Source organism: Sminthopsis crassicaudata, chromosome 1 (genome assembly GCF_048593235.1).
Source record: "Sminthopsis crassicaudata isolate SCR6 chromosome 1, ASM4859323v1, whole genome shotgun sequence".
NCBI lineage: Eukaryota > Metazoa > Chordata > Mammalia > Dasyuromorphia > Dasyuridae > Sminthopsis > Sminthopsis crassicaudata.
Genome location: NC_133617.1, coordinates 721295488 through 721312387, shown reverse-complemented (window position 1 = coordinate 721312387; position 16900 = coordinate 721295488). Strand labels below are relative to the sequence as shown.

General features: G+C 37.8%; 1 protein-coding gene across 1 annotated transcript in view; it reads left to right on the top strand.

Annotated features, from left to right (window-relative positions):
- The window catches only part of GXYLT2 (glucoside xylosyltransferase 2), a 77278-nt gene that overhangs the window by 49075 nt on the left and 11303 nt on the right, over positions 1–16900 (top strand). The window contains exons 4-5 of the mRNA XM_074284095.1: positions 3351–3602; positions 5092–5215. Coding sequence (XP_074140196.1) covers positions 3351–3602; positions 5092–5215 — 376 coding nt within the window. The remainder of the gene's footprint in view (positions 1–3350; positions 3603–5091; positions 5216–16900) is intronic.

Here is a 16900-nt window from a genome sequence, read left to right as displayed (position 1 = left end):
TGGAACTGCTTACACTGGATACTGCCCTTCTGTCGGGTTAAAAAGCCAGTATTCTCCCCAGTTGTAATCCCTTTTTGCCATCTGATTGCTTTTCTGCTGATTGATCATATTAGAATCCTGAACTTTTAAAAACTCTCTGGGTGTAACCTCAGCTGCCATCATGCCCGTCTTTTGTTTGAGGTCTCATTTCTCTGGGTCAATCTATATTCTGAGGCTCAGTGGAAGCTTTTGTGACATTTTTGGACATAGGGTTTTAGGTCTCTCAGCTTGTCTTCTCTATCTCTATGCCCACATTGAGCTTTCAGATGCCCTACTTTACCATACTGAAAGTATTGACGAGTCTCTCTGTGAGTCTCTTGCCAGGAGGGACCCCATCTTCCCATGTTCTATATCAAAGGCATTTGTGCCCACTATGGCACAGCATCTTATGATCTCCTCTAAAGGAACATCCTTGTGTAGTCCCAGAATTCTTCTTCTACAAACCTCATTAGCATTTTCCTTTAGCCAGTTGTCTGATCATAATTCCTGTTGCTGCATTTTCACCAAGAGTTTGTATGATAGCTGTCTGCAGACTTTCCACAAAATCAGCAAAAAGGTTCATTTGGACCTTGCTCTATTTTTGTGAAGGCTTTACCTTCATCTTTTCCTGGGAAGGTGCTCCATGTTTTGATAGCAGCCACAGCAATTTGCTCATATGCTGCTATGGGATAATTAATCTGTGCTAAAGCATCTGCATACTGGCCTTTATCTTCTAGTTGGTCAAAGGTGATCTGTATATTAACTCCAGTTTGCCTATTTCACTGGGCTTGAATCCTACATAGTTCACTATACTCCAAAAACCACAGCAAGTTTTATCCAGGTTCTAAACATGTCCTTGCTACAGATTTCCAATCACTAGCGGTGAAAATTTCAAAAGCCAAATTCTCTAATACCATCTTAATATAAGACGATGTAGCCCCATAAAGAGTACAACCCTTTTTCAAATCTTTGATTTTTTTCCAGATCAAAAGGGGGGGGGGTGAAAACACCAAAAAAGAAGGTGATCACACCGTCCCTGACATCTAAGGAAGGGAGGTGAAAACACCAAAGGAAAATGGGGAATCAAACCAGATTAGCGGGTTTCTGAAGGGTCTTACTTGAAATAGGTTACATAAATCCATCAACATGGGAAGTATTACATAAGCACATAGTAACACAGGCTGATGTAATAAATGTATGAATGATGTAATGATGTAACAACATGAATCAACATGAGGAATTGTACATGTCCATAAGTTCTAGAAATAGTTCAAAACCAATCTATTGTCCATTACTTCAGTGTCAGGGAATCCAATAATTCTTGCAAGTTTTGAAGTCCTGCATCAGTCTCATCATGTTAGGGAATCCAATGATTCCTGATGGTTTTCAAGTCCTGCAACCATCTTATCATGTCTCAGAGAATCCAGTGATTCCTGTGGGTTTTGAAGTTCTGCAATAGTCTCATTATCAGCCGTGCTCTTTCAGTGTCAGATGTTTCTTAGGTCTTCTTTGCTTCGAGATTTTTTTCTCTTTTTCTGTCTCTCTTAAGGTGCTCATGGGCACCTATCTGGTTCCTTCTCCATCTGTAGAGATACAAGCAGATCCTCTCCCCCAAGCAGTTAACCTAGGTCCCTTCCATTTACCACTTTTGGAATTTCTCCTCATCACTTGGAGATTATATTGGAGCTGCTGGCTGTCCAGATCTGGCCCATAACAGATAAAGACTAAGGTTCATTACTAGTCTGACATATCAAGAGAATGCAGTAGATAGAATTTTTTCATATTCAAACAAGATTTTTAATAAAAATCTTTCAAGCTGTTCTAGTACAGGGAGAAAATGGAAGGAATATGAGTTAGATGATCATATAATTAAATTAATTTAAAACTGGATAAGTGCCTGGATGCAAGTCTGGCTGGATGTCAACTTGGAAATCTCTAACAGACTGCCCCAGGGATCTTTGTTCATCTCTGTTCTAACACTTACTTGGAGCTTCAGTTGCAGGATTATATAAGTTTAGAGGGCTACATAATTCTCCAGATGAGTCAGTCTCACTAGTGAAGGAAAGATAGTTGTCTTCATGGTTTATGGGCTTATGTGTGGATCTGTTGTACTTTGTAGTTTGTTAGGTGACAAAAAGCCCATCTTCTATTTGAATATTGTTGGTTTGAGTCCATATATATACATATATGACTTATTAAACTTTTCCTACTCATGGACTTTTTTTTGCCTTTTCTGCCTGGGTATATAGGCATATAAAATAGATATACATATAAAACATTTATTGATAACAAATCATAAAGAAATTTCTCTTAAAACAGTTTTTCTTTTTATTAAAGACAAAAACAAATTTGCATTCTAACGAGATGGATTGCTTATTTATTTTACATTAAGAATTAAATCTTGGCAGAATGTTTGATACCTTTTACTTGTTGCCAAGATTTTCACAACCCCATATGAAGTCACGACCTAGTTTTAAAAGCTTTGATATAGATGACTCTTTAAAATTTTTTGGTGTTGTTGCTTCCTTTTGTGTTTGTCTCAGAGATAGATAAGAGCCATATTTAGAAATTTCTAGAGGAAACTTTTAGTGGGGGCATGAGTTTCCTTGTAGGAATTCTCTCACTTTGAACCCATTCTATACAAGCCTAGAGATGGCTTGTAGGCCACAGGTTACATGTATGCAACTGAAACCCCAAAGAAAATATATGAAAATATATCCTTCTCACAACACTCCCATTGCTTTGTGAAGTTTTGTTCCATAGGTATGAAATATTTCATAGAATATTAGATATTTATAATATGGTTTCAATTTTGTGGAACTTCTTCCCACTTTATTATAAGGAATAGCACTCTGGGAAATAGGGTAGAGATGAATAAAATCTGAGCTATAAAAAAATAACATTAAAATATTTTTAAATTTGTATACATTTTTAATTTTTAAAAAACATATTTGAATTTAAAATTTAAATAATTTACATAAACACAATTATATTTAAATAAATAATTTAAAAATATATACACATATCTTCCCATCCCCTAAGTGAAAATAAAGTCTCTTATGATAAGTATTGTTTTATTTTTGTCTTCAGAATATCTGACTCATGGTAAGGGCTCAATAAAAGTTTGTCTAATTGAAATGAATAGAAGGAAAGAAAACTGGGCATTTATTCATTCGAAAGTGAATCCAGTGACGTCAGTGGTACATTCTTTTTCTAATTCATATTTTTATTTACACACAGGCTTTACAATTTAGCAGTAAAAATGAATGGTGTGTTTTTATAAATTTTTTAACCCTTTCTTTTTTTATTTTTCTAATGGTTCCTTCCCCAAGGTGATTTTGAAGGATGTGGACTCACTTCTCTATGTAGACACAGATGTTCTCTTTCTTCGTCCCATTGATGATATCTGGAGGCTCCTGAAGCAATTTAATTCCACCCAGCTTGCAGCCATGGCCCCCGAGCATGAGATCCCCAAAATTGGATGGTACAGTCGTTTTGCAAGGCACCCTTACTATGGAATGACTGGAGTTAATTCGGGAGTGATGCTAATGAATTTAACTCGAATAAGAAATACACAGTTCAAGGTAAGATAATGTAACATTATATAAGAAAAGCTCTCCTACCATTTACCCACCCTTCCATTCCCTATCCCCCATTCACTTTTTAGGAAACTAAACTGACTTTCATGTTTCTACAGTGACATTTCCTTGGATGAATAACGTATTGACTTAGTTCCATGGATTGAGTAAGGCTGTTGGGTGAAGAAAGGAGCTTTATTGTTTGAATTTTCAGTCTGTGGTATTATTGAGCTAGGAGTATAATCATAGTTGGCGTTCAGAAATATCAGGGTTCATTTTTAAGCCCTTTAGTCATATTTGGTTAGAGGCATAGTTGGAAAATTTGAGGAAAATTTTGCTTAAAATCTTGATTCTGACACTAGCTTAGTGATCCTAAGCAAGCCACTTATTCTCCTTTCTCTCACTTAGTACCCTAGTACTAACTACAAAGGCAGAGGTGGGTTAGGATCTATGGTTGGGTGGATATAGGAAGTTTCCAAAGTGGAGGTTTTCTAATCTTCCAAAATCATAGTCACAATAAAAACAACATTGGTCATTTGTTCAGAGCTTTGAGATTTATAAAGTGTTTCACATGTATCGTGTCATTTACAATAGCCTGGGGCATAGATATTACCGATATCTTCCTCTTTTGATAAATGGAGAAACTGAGGCACAGAGTTAACTGACTAAGATCCTTTATGTATTCAAAAATTCAGTTTAGGACTAGAATCTTGTTTCTCTCAATCACATTGCTTCAACTGCAGGTTCTCCAGAGTCCAATTAGGAATGACTATGATTCTTCTATCTGTATTTAATTTTTTGTGCTATCATTTTTAATGTCAAGAACCAGATTTGTAATAGAAAACAGATTATGATTAGGAGACTCCATGGGCCATAACATAGCAGCAGCATCTGCCATGACTGCTGACATAAGACCCAATAACCTTTTCATGGCTTATTCATGGTCCAATATTATCTCATGTGCTGAAATTAAAATAGGGGCTCTTATATATGTATATTTTTGGGATATGGATTTCTTTTCCCATCTCATGAAGCCTGTAGAAACCTTCTCAGAATAAATTTTCTCAAATTCCTGAGGAAAAAAATACATAAGATTACAAAAGAAACCAATTATACTGAATTACAGTCATCAAAAAATCTTAAGATACTGAGACACTTTGATGACTGGGTAAGTTATTAACCTAATCAGTTTCCTCATCTATAAAATAGGAAAATGAATGGCATCCGCTTCACAGGATTGTTGTAAGCATCAAATGAGTTAACATTCAGCATCTTTTACAATTTTAAAAGAGATATGTAAATACTTAGTTATATTTTATTAAAAGAAAAGTTAATGGACTCTAGGTTAAGAACCCATAGGCTAAGGAGAATGTCTTCCATACTGTTTTGGTCTTATTTCCTTTCAAGCATGAAAATGGCCTATCTCTGCTTTCTGTTAATAGGGAAAACCTGGTGGCCTTTGATCCATTATTCCTGTGCTTTTTCTCATCTACAGAATAGCATGATTCCAACGGGCTTGGCTTGGGAGGACATGCTGTACCCTCTGTACCAGAAGTACAAGAATTACATCACGTGGGGAGACCAGGATTTACTGAATATTATTTTTTACTTTAACCCAGGTAGGTCACCCATTGGGAGGGCGGGGTGTGTAGGAGGATTCCCACGTGAACCCCAAAGAGCACATTCCAGAGCTTGGCTCCGTCACTGAATAGGCTCACATTGTACACAGTGGCAGCCTGTGTGTTCTGGCAAACGTTGCTCCCCCTTCTTTCTCCCCCCACCCCCCAAGCAGTGTAGGCGTGTCCGAGTTACTGCCAGCACAAAAGGCAAAATCCTGAAGAATTCATCTCTGGACTAATTGTGGAGATACTCTTTCCAAGCTAGGAACACTTTGCACCCAGGAAGCTTAATTAAAATTGATTTGGACCACAAACCAAATATATATGAATATAAATGCTAGATGGATGGTGTTTGATTCTTGGGATTTTTGAGCCTATGCATTTCTATAAATAAGGCTTTTTTGTTTGTTTGTTTGTTTTAAAGATTGGGTCATTCTATCTCATCCAGACTAGAAGCTTAGGGTCCACTAGTCAGACCTGTTCTCGCTCCCTTTGACGTGCTCCATTTCAGACTTGTTCAGTCTTAGGAAACTTTAGCAGCCCTCCCTGACACTCATTATATGAACACAGTCTTTATAGCTCACTGTAGCCTAGGACATCCAAAACATCAACATTCCCAGGCTTTACAGACGTGTGACGCCATGGAGGGCCTCAGGATTTAAAACAAAACAAAACAAAAAAGAAAACCTAGTAGAGAAAAAGAAAATAATTCTATAAATACAGCTTTCAACCCAGTGCAGGATCTATTACCTTTTTAGCTTTTGAGTAAGTCTCCCTTACTCACACCCCCCTCCTCCAATCCATCTCCTTATTCATTAAACTCCTGTGACTTCCAGGATCAAATATAAGGCCTTTATTTGGCATTTAAAGCTCTTTGTAACTTAGGAAAGCCTATATAACATGAGATTCTTCTTAACTTATTAAAAGTCTTTATAACTTCACAATTTTTTTTCTTGTTTTCTTACACTGATCCTCTCATTATTCCTTGAAAACAGTACTCCATCTCCAACTCTGCTTTATCATGGCCTGTCCCCCATGCTTGGAGTGCTCCCCCTCTCCATCTCAGCCTCCTTAAAGTCTCAGTTCAAATTGTTTATAACAGGCCTTTTCCCTCCCTCCTCAGTGTTTTCTTCTCCAAATTACCTTCTCTTTACCCTGAGTATAACTTGCTTGTACTAGAAGCCAGTTATTTGCCCATTGTCTCCTATGTTAGAAAGCTTCTTGAAGTCAGGAACCATCTTTGTGTCTCCCTTGAGTGCCTCTCACATAAACACTTATAAATGCTTGTAGACTGTCTAGATTTAGGACTCTCACCACTAGAATTGGATGCCTAGAGAGAGATGAAGTGCTTATCACACACGTACAAAAAGTATTGAAGCCCACTGAAAAGAATAATTGTTAAAACCCCACATTATCACAAACTTAATTGTTCACAAAAGCAATCCAGTAGACCTATGCAATAAGGAATAACAAAACTTTCAGTATTTAAAGCAGAAAAAAGAAAGTTTAAAAAAACAAAAAAAAGAAATTGTTCTAAGTCTCTTTCCAAATGGATTTGAATTTGTTGTTTTGGTTTTGTTTTTTTTTTTTTTTAAACAAGATATATTTCCTAAGGTTAAATTTAAAGGCCTAGCTTTAGGATCCAAAAAATTAACTACAGTTCGTTGATAGGTAGATACTGGTGCTCAGTACTAGTTAATAGTGATATATGATAATCCAAAAAACTAATGTGGTTTAGACTACATTAGTGGATAATTTAGGCTACATTAATGTACAGAGCAAGGGAGGTGAGGCAGTGGATAGAGCTGTGGTCTTGGACCTCACTTCAATTCCTTTCTCACATATACAATAGTTTTTTATTCTAGGGGCAGATCACTGAATCTTTGTACCTCAGTTTCTTTATCTATAAAATGGGGATAATAATAGCACCTTCCTGCCAGGGTAATTCTGAGGTGGATCAAATGAGATGATATTTGTTAAAAACACTTAAAGGCACAGTGTGTGACACATAGAAAGAAGTTCATTTATTTATATTAAGCCACAAATTATGTATATGTGTATCTATCTATCTATGTGTGTGTGTTTATATTTGCCTATATACATGTATATATATAAACACACAATTATTCTTTCCATTTATTATTTTGTCCAGGTCAGATCATGTCTGGAGTGTTATTTCTAATTTCTAATTAGAAATTTCTAATTTCTAATTTCATAGTTTAGAAAGAATATTAATAAATTAGAGCATCTGAACTGGAAAGATGGTTGGCTTGTAAGGGAAAGTAGGAACTTAAAGAGTCTTATGCCCTCATTGACGAAGGAATCCCCCACATCCCCAAGTTCATTAATAATGAAAACCTGTTCAAGCTAAGTTCTATTGGCAGAGTGGTCCACATGAGGATTGGTTGTGGAAACTAGGAATGTTTAGTCTAGATAAGGAAAGACTTGGGATGATGGCAAGAGAGTAGCATTCAGATTTTTGCTGGGTTGTCAAGGTGAAGAGAACTAAGCTGAAGGGCAGAAACAGATCCAGTGGATGAACCTGTCAAGAAGCCAGATTTGGGCTTAATTTAAGGAAACGTTCTTAAGCACTAGAGCACAATAAAAAATGGCATGGGCTACCTTGGGGCAAGGCCCTCTCTTCCAAAGGGTCTTCTGCCAGAGGCTGGAGGGGGGCTTCTCCTGGGTGTATAAATAGGATTCATGCAGTGTGGGAGGAGAAAAGTTCCTTCCTAGCCTGTAATCCACAGTGCTCTTTCTGATCAGCCACTTTCCCCCTCTCATTATCTAGGGTAAAAGAATGAGCCAGGCAAAGAGCACTCTTTATTTGCATTCAAGACAATGCTTTGAGGAGATGAAAACAATTAGAATTTGGGGATGCAAGTTATTATCAGATTCCCACAAGAAGCTAATGAATTTTCCTTCCTTTTCTTTTACTCTCATCTGGTAAATGAGCTCCTAACTCTTATTTAGTGTCTGCATCAGCGTGTGTGTGTGTGTGTGTGTGTGTGTGTGTGTGTGTGTGTGTGTGTGTGTGGTTTGTCTTTACAAAAAACACTTTTTTTCAGTCTCATTTTTAAAGTTTTGGTTCTATGGTTTCTGCTTTATGTTAGTGCTCTTGGACCAGAAAATATACTTCATCCAAATGATTAATGCCCCTCTGAGCAAAACAATGGCTTAATCTTAGTTGACTTCAGAAGAATGAAAAATCCTCTAAACCAAAGACAATCAGGAATAAGCTTCTTGGAAGCATTTGCTTTTAATCCAATTAGCTTGTAAACTCCTTGAGGGCAGGAAAGCTCTTTTGCTTTTTTCTAGAGAGTTCCTGGGAAGTAAGTACTTTTAATCGCTTCAGAATGAATTGTAAATAGCAATTGTTTCTTCCCCAGTGCCTTAATCACTGAATGGGTGTTGCCTAATTTAATCTGAGAAGACTTTAGTTTAAAAGGCCAGTCCTTCAGATCTGTATCTAGCCTCTGGACCCAGATGGCTCCAGGGGAGAAAGTGAGGTTGCTGACTTTGCTTAGCTCTTCCATACTTAAATTCACTTCCCTTGAATGTCCAGCTATCGCCTCCCTGGGTCTTGGTCTTCTTCTAGAAGGAAGAACAAAAACAAGAACTAGAAGTTGTAAATTCTCTGAAGGCAGGGAATGTCCTTTGCCTTTTTTTTTTTTTTTTTTTTTTTAAGGTCTCCAGAAATTAGCAAGAGGCCTGGCCCATAGTAGGTGCTTATTAAAAGTTTATTGAATGATTAAGTTTGGGAGTACATGAGAAACCCCTCGTAGTCACTCTGCTGGTGTTCTTTGTAGAAATTTCTTTGGCTCAAAATATAGTTTGACAGACTTTTTAAGGTAGTTCAGACACATTTTGCCCGATGAATACCTTCCTGAGGTCTTTATCTCCAAGAAAAGGGAGACTTTGCTGATTTTCTATAGCTAAGCTCTAGAATTAAGCCTTCCTTGAATTGTTGGCCATGCTTGACTCTGGATTGCTGTAAATTATTTTGAAAGAGTTATGCAATTGTGTGGTACGGAAATGGTGAGGGAACACCATTTAATAAAAAAAGCTGGAGAGAGCTCTAGAGAAAAGCAAAGTTTATTTGTACATTCTCGCGAGAAGGGCGTCCCACTCTTCGAGTAGACTATGGAAGAGAGGAAGCGCCTCCTGTGGGCAGGACAGCACCTTTAATCCCTAACGCAAAACGCCCCCGCCCACCACTGACCCTCATCCTCATTGGCTGAGAGTCTTACATTCTAAACGCGAGATCTACCCATGAAATTGAACTGGACCAATAAGTACATAGTTGCCCATATTTGGATGAAATAGGGAGATGTCATAGGAGGGGAAGGCAATGCCCTTCAGAGTCCTTCAGGCCTACTCGAACTCTGAAGTAGATGAAGCCTTACTCGATTTTCACAACTGTCTTGAAAGATCTCACCTCATCTCATTCACAATAATTCAAAGAACTGATTCCTAACAGCATTAAATAACTGACAAAAATATATTTTTTTAAAGACCATTAGATAGTTCTCCTTATTTGTTCATTCTGTAGTCTCTATTGCCAAATATGAGCTAGTGGTGTCAAGTTTCAGTAAGTATAAATGTCTTCCTTTCTTTCCTTAATAGAATGTAAACTCCTTGAGGGCAGGCTGCTTTTCCTGCGTCCTTCCTTCGTTCCTTCTTCCCTCATTTATTGTTTTCTTCCTTCCTTCCTCCCTCTTCCCCTCACTTCCCCACAATTTCTCATTCAATCAATAAACATTTATTAAGACCCACTATGTGCCAGGAACTAAACTTCGGAAATATAAAGAAAAATAAAAAAACAATTCCTGCTCTCAAGGAGTTTGATGGGGGTTAACAAATGGGTACAAACAAGCTCCAGACAGTCTAAGTTGTAGATAATCAGCACTAACATTAAGGAAAATCAGGAAAGGTTTCTTGTAGAAAGTGGGATTTTTAATAAATGTTTATTGAATTGATGTTAACTCTAACTGAACCCATTTTCTATAAAAGAATAATTTGCTTTTAAATAAAAGTAAGATCTTTTTCTTAACCAAAAAATTTGGATGCAATTGTTAGCTTAGAATAGGATCTGGAACCAAATCCTGCCTGGGACACTTCCCAACTATGGGACCTTAGAAATTGCTACTTTAATCTTTCTATGCCTCAAGCAATTCTCTAGGTCTTATCTATTAAATTATAGACTGATGGAAATCTGCATTAGAGAAGTAATCTTTTTAGGAGTTTCCTCATAATGGGAGAAATCAGAGATCTGGCATTTATCTCTTAAGTATTCTTGTAATCTATAAAAGATGTCGGTTTTGAGAGGGTTCTAAGATACTGCCCCAAATGAACAAGGGACAGGTTTGTAATTTAACTACTTTCAGACTTTTTCCTGATCTTTTTCCATGTCATATGTATCACATATCAGTTTTCATTGTCTTTCCAAAAAAAGGGAAAATGATATGATCTCCCTATTGTTCAAAAGAGTTGTGATGGGAGCAACTAGATGGCACAGTGAATAGAGCCCTGGCCCTGAAGTCAGGAGGACCTGAGTTCAAATTTGACTTCAGACACTTAATATTTCCTATGTGACCCTGGACAAGTCACTTAACCCCAATTGCCTGAAGCGAGGGGAATTAGTGATAGCCAGAGAAAGGAGTCTTAGGAATGGGGAGTACAAAGGACATTTCATTTACTATTTTTGCAGAGAAAATGGTTTATTGACTTATCTACTGAGCTCAGAGTAGCAATGAATAAATGAATGAATATTTGTTTACATCTTACTGTACCAAACATGCAGTTTGTATGCCTGTTGATACACATAGAAAAATCAATTTGATTCCTGTTCTTAAGGTACTTCCCTTCTAGTAGACAGCAGGCATGCAAAATTTTGGCCAAGGAAGAATGTTTTGGACAGAAATGGTGTTTGGAGTCATTTGGAGGAAGGATGATGATTGTGTCCAGGTACCTAGAAGAGGCTATAATAACAGAAGGAATGAAGTCCCCAGGGATGATGGACATTTTTCCTAACCCTCTGGCCAGATCAGATTTCGAGTTGTATGGAGATTAAAAGGTAGCTACTTGGATAGTGCAAATAAGGAAAGACAATTTGGGGTTCCAAGCAGGGGATGGCTGAGTCAGCTAGTGACAGAAACAGGAAATCAGAAGAAGAAGGCGGAGGTGGAGTGTTCTTATTTTGGAAGAAAGATGACAAGTTTTATTTCAAACATCGTGTACCAGATACCCCCGAACACCTAAGTGGAGGTGTCTAGTAGGCAGTTGGAAATGTCTGCCTAGAGAATGGTTGTCAACAGGAGCTCATTAATGCAACTGTGAATGAGTGAATCAGGAAATTCTGTTAATAGAAAGAATGCTCTGTTCCCAAAGCTGTACCCAAACTAAGTGGAAAGAGATGGGTTGATGAACTCAAGTCAGCAGATTTTTTTTCAAGTGCCTACTATATCCACAGGCCCGAATAGAATAATAGTAAGAAGGCTTCTTACAGCCTTTTGTCTGTTGATCAGATTAGAAATGATTAAATGTTTAAGGCTTCATCCCTATGGTTTTGTCTGCCTTAGACACTCATACATTTTATTCAAGTCTTCCTTTAAGCTTCTCAGGCCTCTTCAATTAAAAAAAGTGACCCATCCCTCCCTTAAACTGTGGTAATTATTGTCTATATAACAATATAGCTGCCATGTGACAGCTGTTATTTTTTTTTTTTGAGCTACAATACAAATCAAAATTTAATTTTTCACTCATAAATGTCTTTTTCCCCAAATGGCTTTTGAGAGTCCTGAAGGACAGCGTCATGGCTTATATTGCATTGTATCCCACATAGTACATCTTGCATGTAATAGACTCTCAATAAAAAAAATGTTGATTCAAAAAGACTAAGGGAATAAACACCTTTTACAATTCTTTACATTTTGGACTTTCAATAACTGGTCAATAACCATTGACTGTTAAAGAAGAAATTCCTTTTATTCTCATCTCAACCTTCTGTGCTACTACTTATTTGTTTGGAACAAGGCTCCAGGGAGCCATAGAAACTATCCATTTAATATAACTTCTTGGCCTGTGGGCTAAGGTCCCTTTTAAATATCTAATCCCGGGTGGGCCCTCACTGCAGCAAAGCAATCCTTTTATTCTGCCTTATTGACTCTATTACACTCCTCATGAGGACTGTTCTAGATTTTCTCATTTTCCCTCAAGCCTCCCACACCAATTCTCTCCTATCTCCCTTTCAACAGATGGCCTTGATTTATTACTTCACTGCCATGAGAAGCCATTTGTCATGAACTTCACCAGTGCCTTAATATATACTTCAGAAGTCCTCAACATTATCTCCTGCTATCTAGTCTCTTAGGAAGGTGGTGTTCTCTCCAGGAGGTCAGCCTCTCTACTGGTGCTTTTGATCTCATCAATTGGAGCATTTATTAAGGGGTTACTATTTTCCAGCCACTGTACTAAATACTGGGGTTACCAAAGAAAAGGAAAAAGAAGTCCTTGTTCTCAAAATTCTTTTCCCCCTTTGACCTCTGTGTCTCCCCTCTTTCTGCTCTCATCTGTCTCTCTTCTTCCTCCTTCCTTCTTTTCTTCTTGTAGCTTTTCTAGATTTTACATTTACAGTCCTTAGACTATCAACTGTTTACGGGTTGTATATCTCTAGTAGAATTAAGATCTATAAAGGCAGGAACCAATCTTCGTTTTGTCTTCGTATTTTTGTTGTTCAGTCATTTTTTAGTCTGATTTTTTGTGACCCCAAATGACAAAGCTACCAGGGTGGTTTGCCATTTCCTTCTCCAGTTCATTTTACTGATGGGGAAATGGAGGTAAATCAGGTTAAATGATTTGTCTAGGGTCGCACAGCTAGTCAATGTCTCAGGACACATTTGAACTCGGAGCCAAGGTTCTATGCCCTTCCCCACTTGGCTATTCCTTTCTTTTCCATCCCTACCACTTAACCCAGGACCTTGCTGAGAGTATGGGTGAATCTGCTTAGAAATAGTAATAGGCACAAGGACTCCAACTGCCTTCATAAAAACCTTCCTTTTATATAAAAATAGAAACATTCTTTTTCAATATGTTTGAATAAAATGTTTTGAAAAAAAGTGACCTATGGGGAGGGAAAATTAATTCCTAAAGAGGTTTCAGGTTCCTGGCCAGCATAGTTCCTAAATGTTCCAGGTTGGAGAGCAACCTAGGAGACCCTGTAGGAAAGCTTGTTACACTGAGCCTAATAGAGCAGAGCATGACAGGAGTCAATCAGGCTTCCCCCTGCCCCTGGGCTTATCGTAAATACCATCAGATTGTAATATCTATTATTATCCAGAGTGGTTTCACAGGACTGCTGCTTTTCAAGTAATCCTTGCTTCATGGAGCCAAAAGCATTCATTTGAATGTGATTTTAAAAGCATGTTGAAAATCCTCTTTTAGAAGCTCAACATAAAAAAACAGAACATCCTGTAACCCACTTTAAGGGAGCTACAGAGAAGGATTTATAACCTTTTCAATTTGCAGCATCCCCCAGTGAGGGCTTTGCCCCTAGCTGTGTCTAGTGAGCATAATAACAATAAGGAAAGAAGTATTTATTAAGTGTCAGGCACTGTGCTAAACTTTATCAATATCCTATTTGATTCTCAGAACAACCCTGGAAGGTAAATTCTATTGTGATCCTCATTTCACAGATAATTAGTAAACATGTAAGCACCTACTATGTGCCCGCCATCATGCTAAGCATTGAGGCTACAAATAGGAAAAAAAAACCAGTTCCTGCCCTCTAGGAGTTTATAATTTAATGGAAGTCCCTTTTCAAGGGAAAGGGAGAGAGATAGCAGGAATGGTCTTGGTGGAGAAGACAAAGGGCCAAAATCATGGCGGCTGAAAGCAAGTGAGATGTCCGTCCTGTTGCCTTCCTTAGCTGGGAACTTATGGCTCTATCTCCAGTTAGAGGGGCAGAGGGTACTGAGGACATGGGGAATAATAAGGCTGATTGGATCTTGCAAAATGATGCTTCCCAGTGATGAGTTACCTGAGGGTGAGCGGATTCTGAGGAAAGGAAGAGATAAAGGGGAATAAAAGAGACTCTCTCCTGGACTCATTAATCTCTAGTGGTTCCCTGTCCCATCTAGGATCAAATATTTTCTCCTTCAGCCCCATCTTGTCTTTGTGGTCTCCACATATCCTGTGATCCAGCCAAAGAGGTCTTCTTCCAGGACTCATTCATGGTATTCTGTCTCTTATCTTCATGTCTCTGCATAAGCTGCCCTTTTGAAATTAATCCATTCAATGCTCATCAGTTAGAAAATGGCTGAATAAGTTATAGTGTATGAAGGTGATGGGATATTATTGTTCTGTAAGAAATGACCAGCAGGATGATTTCAGAGAGGCCTGAAGAGACTGACATGAACTGATGCTGAGTGACATGAGCAGGACCAGGAGATTACACATGGCAACAAGATTATATGATGATCAATTCTGATGGACGTGGTTCTCTTCAACAATGAAGTGATTCAGGCCAGTTCCAACAGTCTTGTGATGGAGAGAGCCAGCTGCACCCAGAGAGGGTTCTATGAGCACTGAGGGTGGACCACAACATAGCATTGTCACCTGTTTTTATTGTTTGCTTACACTTTATTTTCTTCTTTTTTTTTTTTTTAATTTTTTTAGTTTTTCTTGTACAGTATGATAATTGTGGAAGAATTGTACATGTTTAACATATTGGGTTGCTTGCTATCTAGGGAAGGGGGTGGAGAAAAGGGAGGGAAAAAATTTGGAACTCAGGATTTTGTAGGAGTTAACACAGAAAACTATCTGTGCATATGTTTTGAAAATAAAAAGCTTTAATAATAATAATAAGAAATTAATCCACTTCCTACCCTCCTGATTAAGGACATTAAGTCACATTTGCCTTTTGTCTGTTGATCAGATACAAGGTAGATTAAATGGTTAGAGTAAACTAGATTTACTAGCTGGCCCAGACCCCAGACAATGCTTCATCTTCACATCCTAGCTAGCTTTCTACTTAGATCATTTAGCCCTTTATGTACCTGCCCTCTCTTTGGCCATCTTGCTCTCTCTCTTTCTTATCCAAGAGCATAGTAATCAAATCAGTGGGGCCATTGCTTCTAGAAGGGATGTGTCCATCCAACGCCTTCTGTGGCTTCCTGGACCAAAACTCTCTTCCTCTCCCCTCTATGTTTGGTTTTCCCTTCCCTAGAATTTAAGCTCTTTTAATATCATAAATTTAGATCCAAAAGATGCCTTACAACTCATTAAGTCTAACCTCACCCTCATTTTACAGATGAAAAAGGTTAAGACCAGAAAGTAAGTATATAAGGCAAGATCCTGTCAAGAAGTGCTCTATCAAAGTAGACTTTGGGAGCATTTCATTTTTTTGGTTTTCTACTCCCAGGTTTTAGCCCAATGTCTGGCCCAAAACAAGTGTTTAAGACATATATTTTCATTTTCTCTTGCATATGCACACACATATATAACACATGTGTTTACAGATGTAAGCTTCTTAGGTTTACTTGTCTTTATCTCCCCAGCTCTTAAAATTTGCCTAGCACACAGTAGGTGCTTACTAAATGCTTGTTGATTGAATAAAAGAACCTCCTAACTTCAAATACTCCAACACTCCTGGCATATATAACCCAATCTCTCTTTGAATAGGTCACTTAATGTCTCTGAGGTTCAGATCCCCCACCTGTAAAATAGGGATGATGGCTCTGACACTAGAATAGCTCATAGTTTTACATGTAGGGAAGGCTTTCTTTGTGAGCTCCAACGTGATCTATAAATATGAGTCATTGTTGTTTTTATAGTGAATCCTTAGGGAGAAGAATGAAAAGGAGTCTGAGGGAAGTGAAGTCCCAGAATGAGTCAGGTTTCCAAAACTATTAACAGAGTAGTGGAAAACCTTTGTTGCTGGCAACTCATTAACTCATTCTGCCTTTGTTCCATGGGGAAGGTGCTAGATGAGGGGTAGAAAGGATTTGGTATAAACAGATTACAAGAACTTGAGAACATAAATGGAAAGAAGAATCCATTCTCAGGGCATTCTTTAAGTGCTCAAGAGGCTTTGGAAATGAATTTAGGCCTTTCTAGGAAAATCGAAGGCCCTAAGTACAATCAATTTAATGAATGAATGAGTGAATGAGTGAATGAATGAATCAATGAGCATTCATTAAACACTTTTTGTGCAGCAGTCACTGTACTAAAAGGCCTCTTTAGTTCTACCAATTATGGAGTGAATTAGGGACAGAAATTTAAAAGACAATATTCTCTAAGAGTTATTTTTTAAAAAAATTATAGCAATTTTGAGCTAAAATGTCAAAACTATATTGTATTATGGTTCCATGAGGACAGCAGGTACTAACTGAAAGTTTAATAGGATTCAGAGCTAGAAAAGGTTCTTAAAGATTACTTTGTCTAACCCACTTATTTTATGAATATGGAAAGCTAAGACCCCAATGATGTCACCCATGCAATAAATTCACTATGCTGTCTTTTTTAATAGATAATCTGTGCATTCCATGTGTTACTTTTTTGCTGAATAGTTTCGCCTTTATGTTGTGACTACAAGGGAAAAAGTGGACTGTAACAGTGACTTGCATAAAATTTAGACTTTGGGTTCCAATATCCTTTGACTCAATGTGGCATGGATGCTTGGACCAA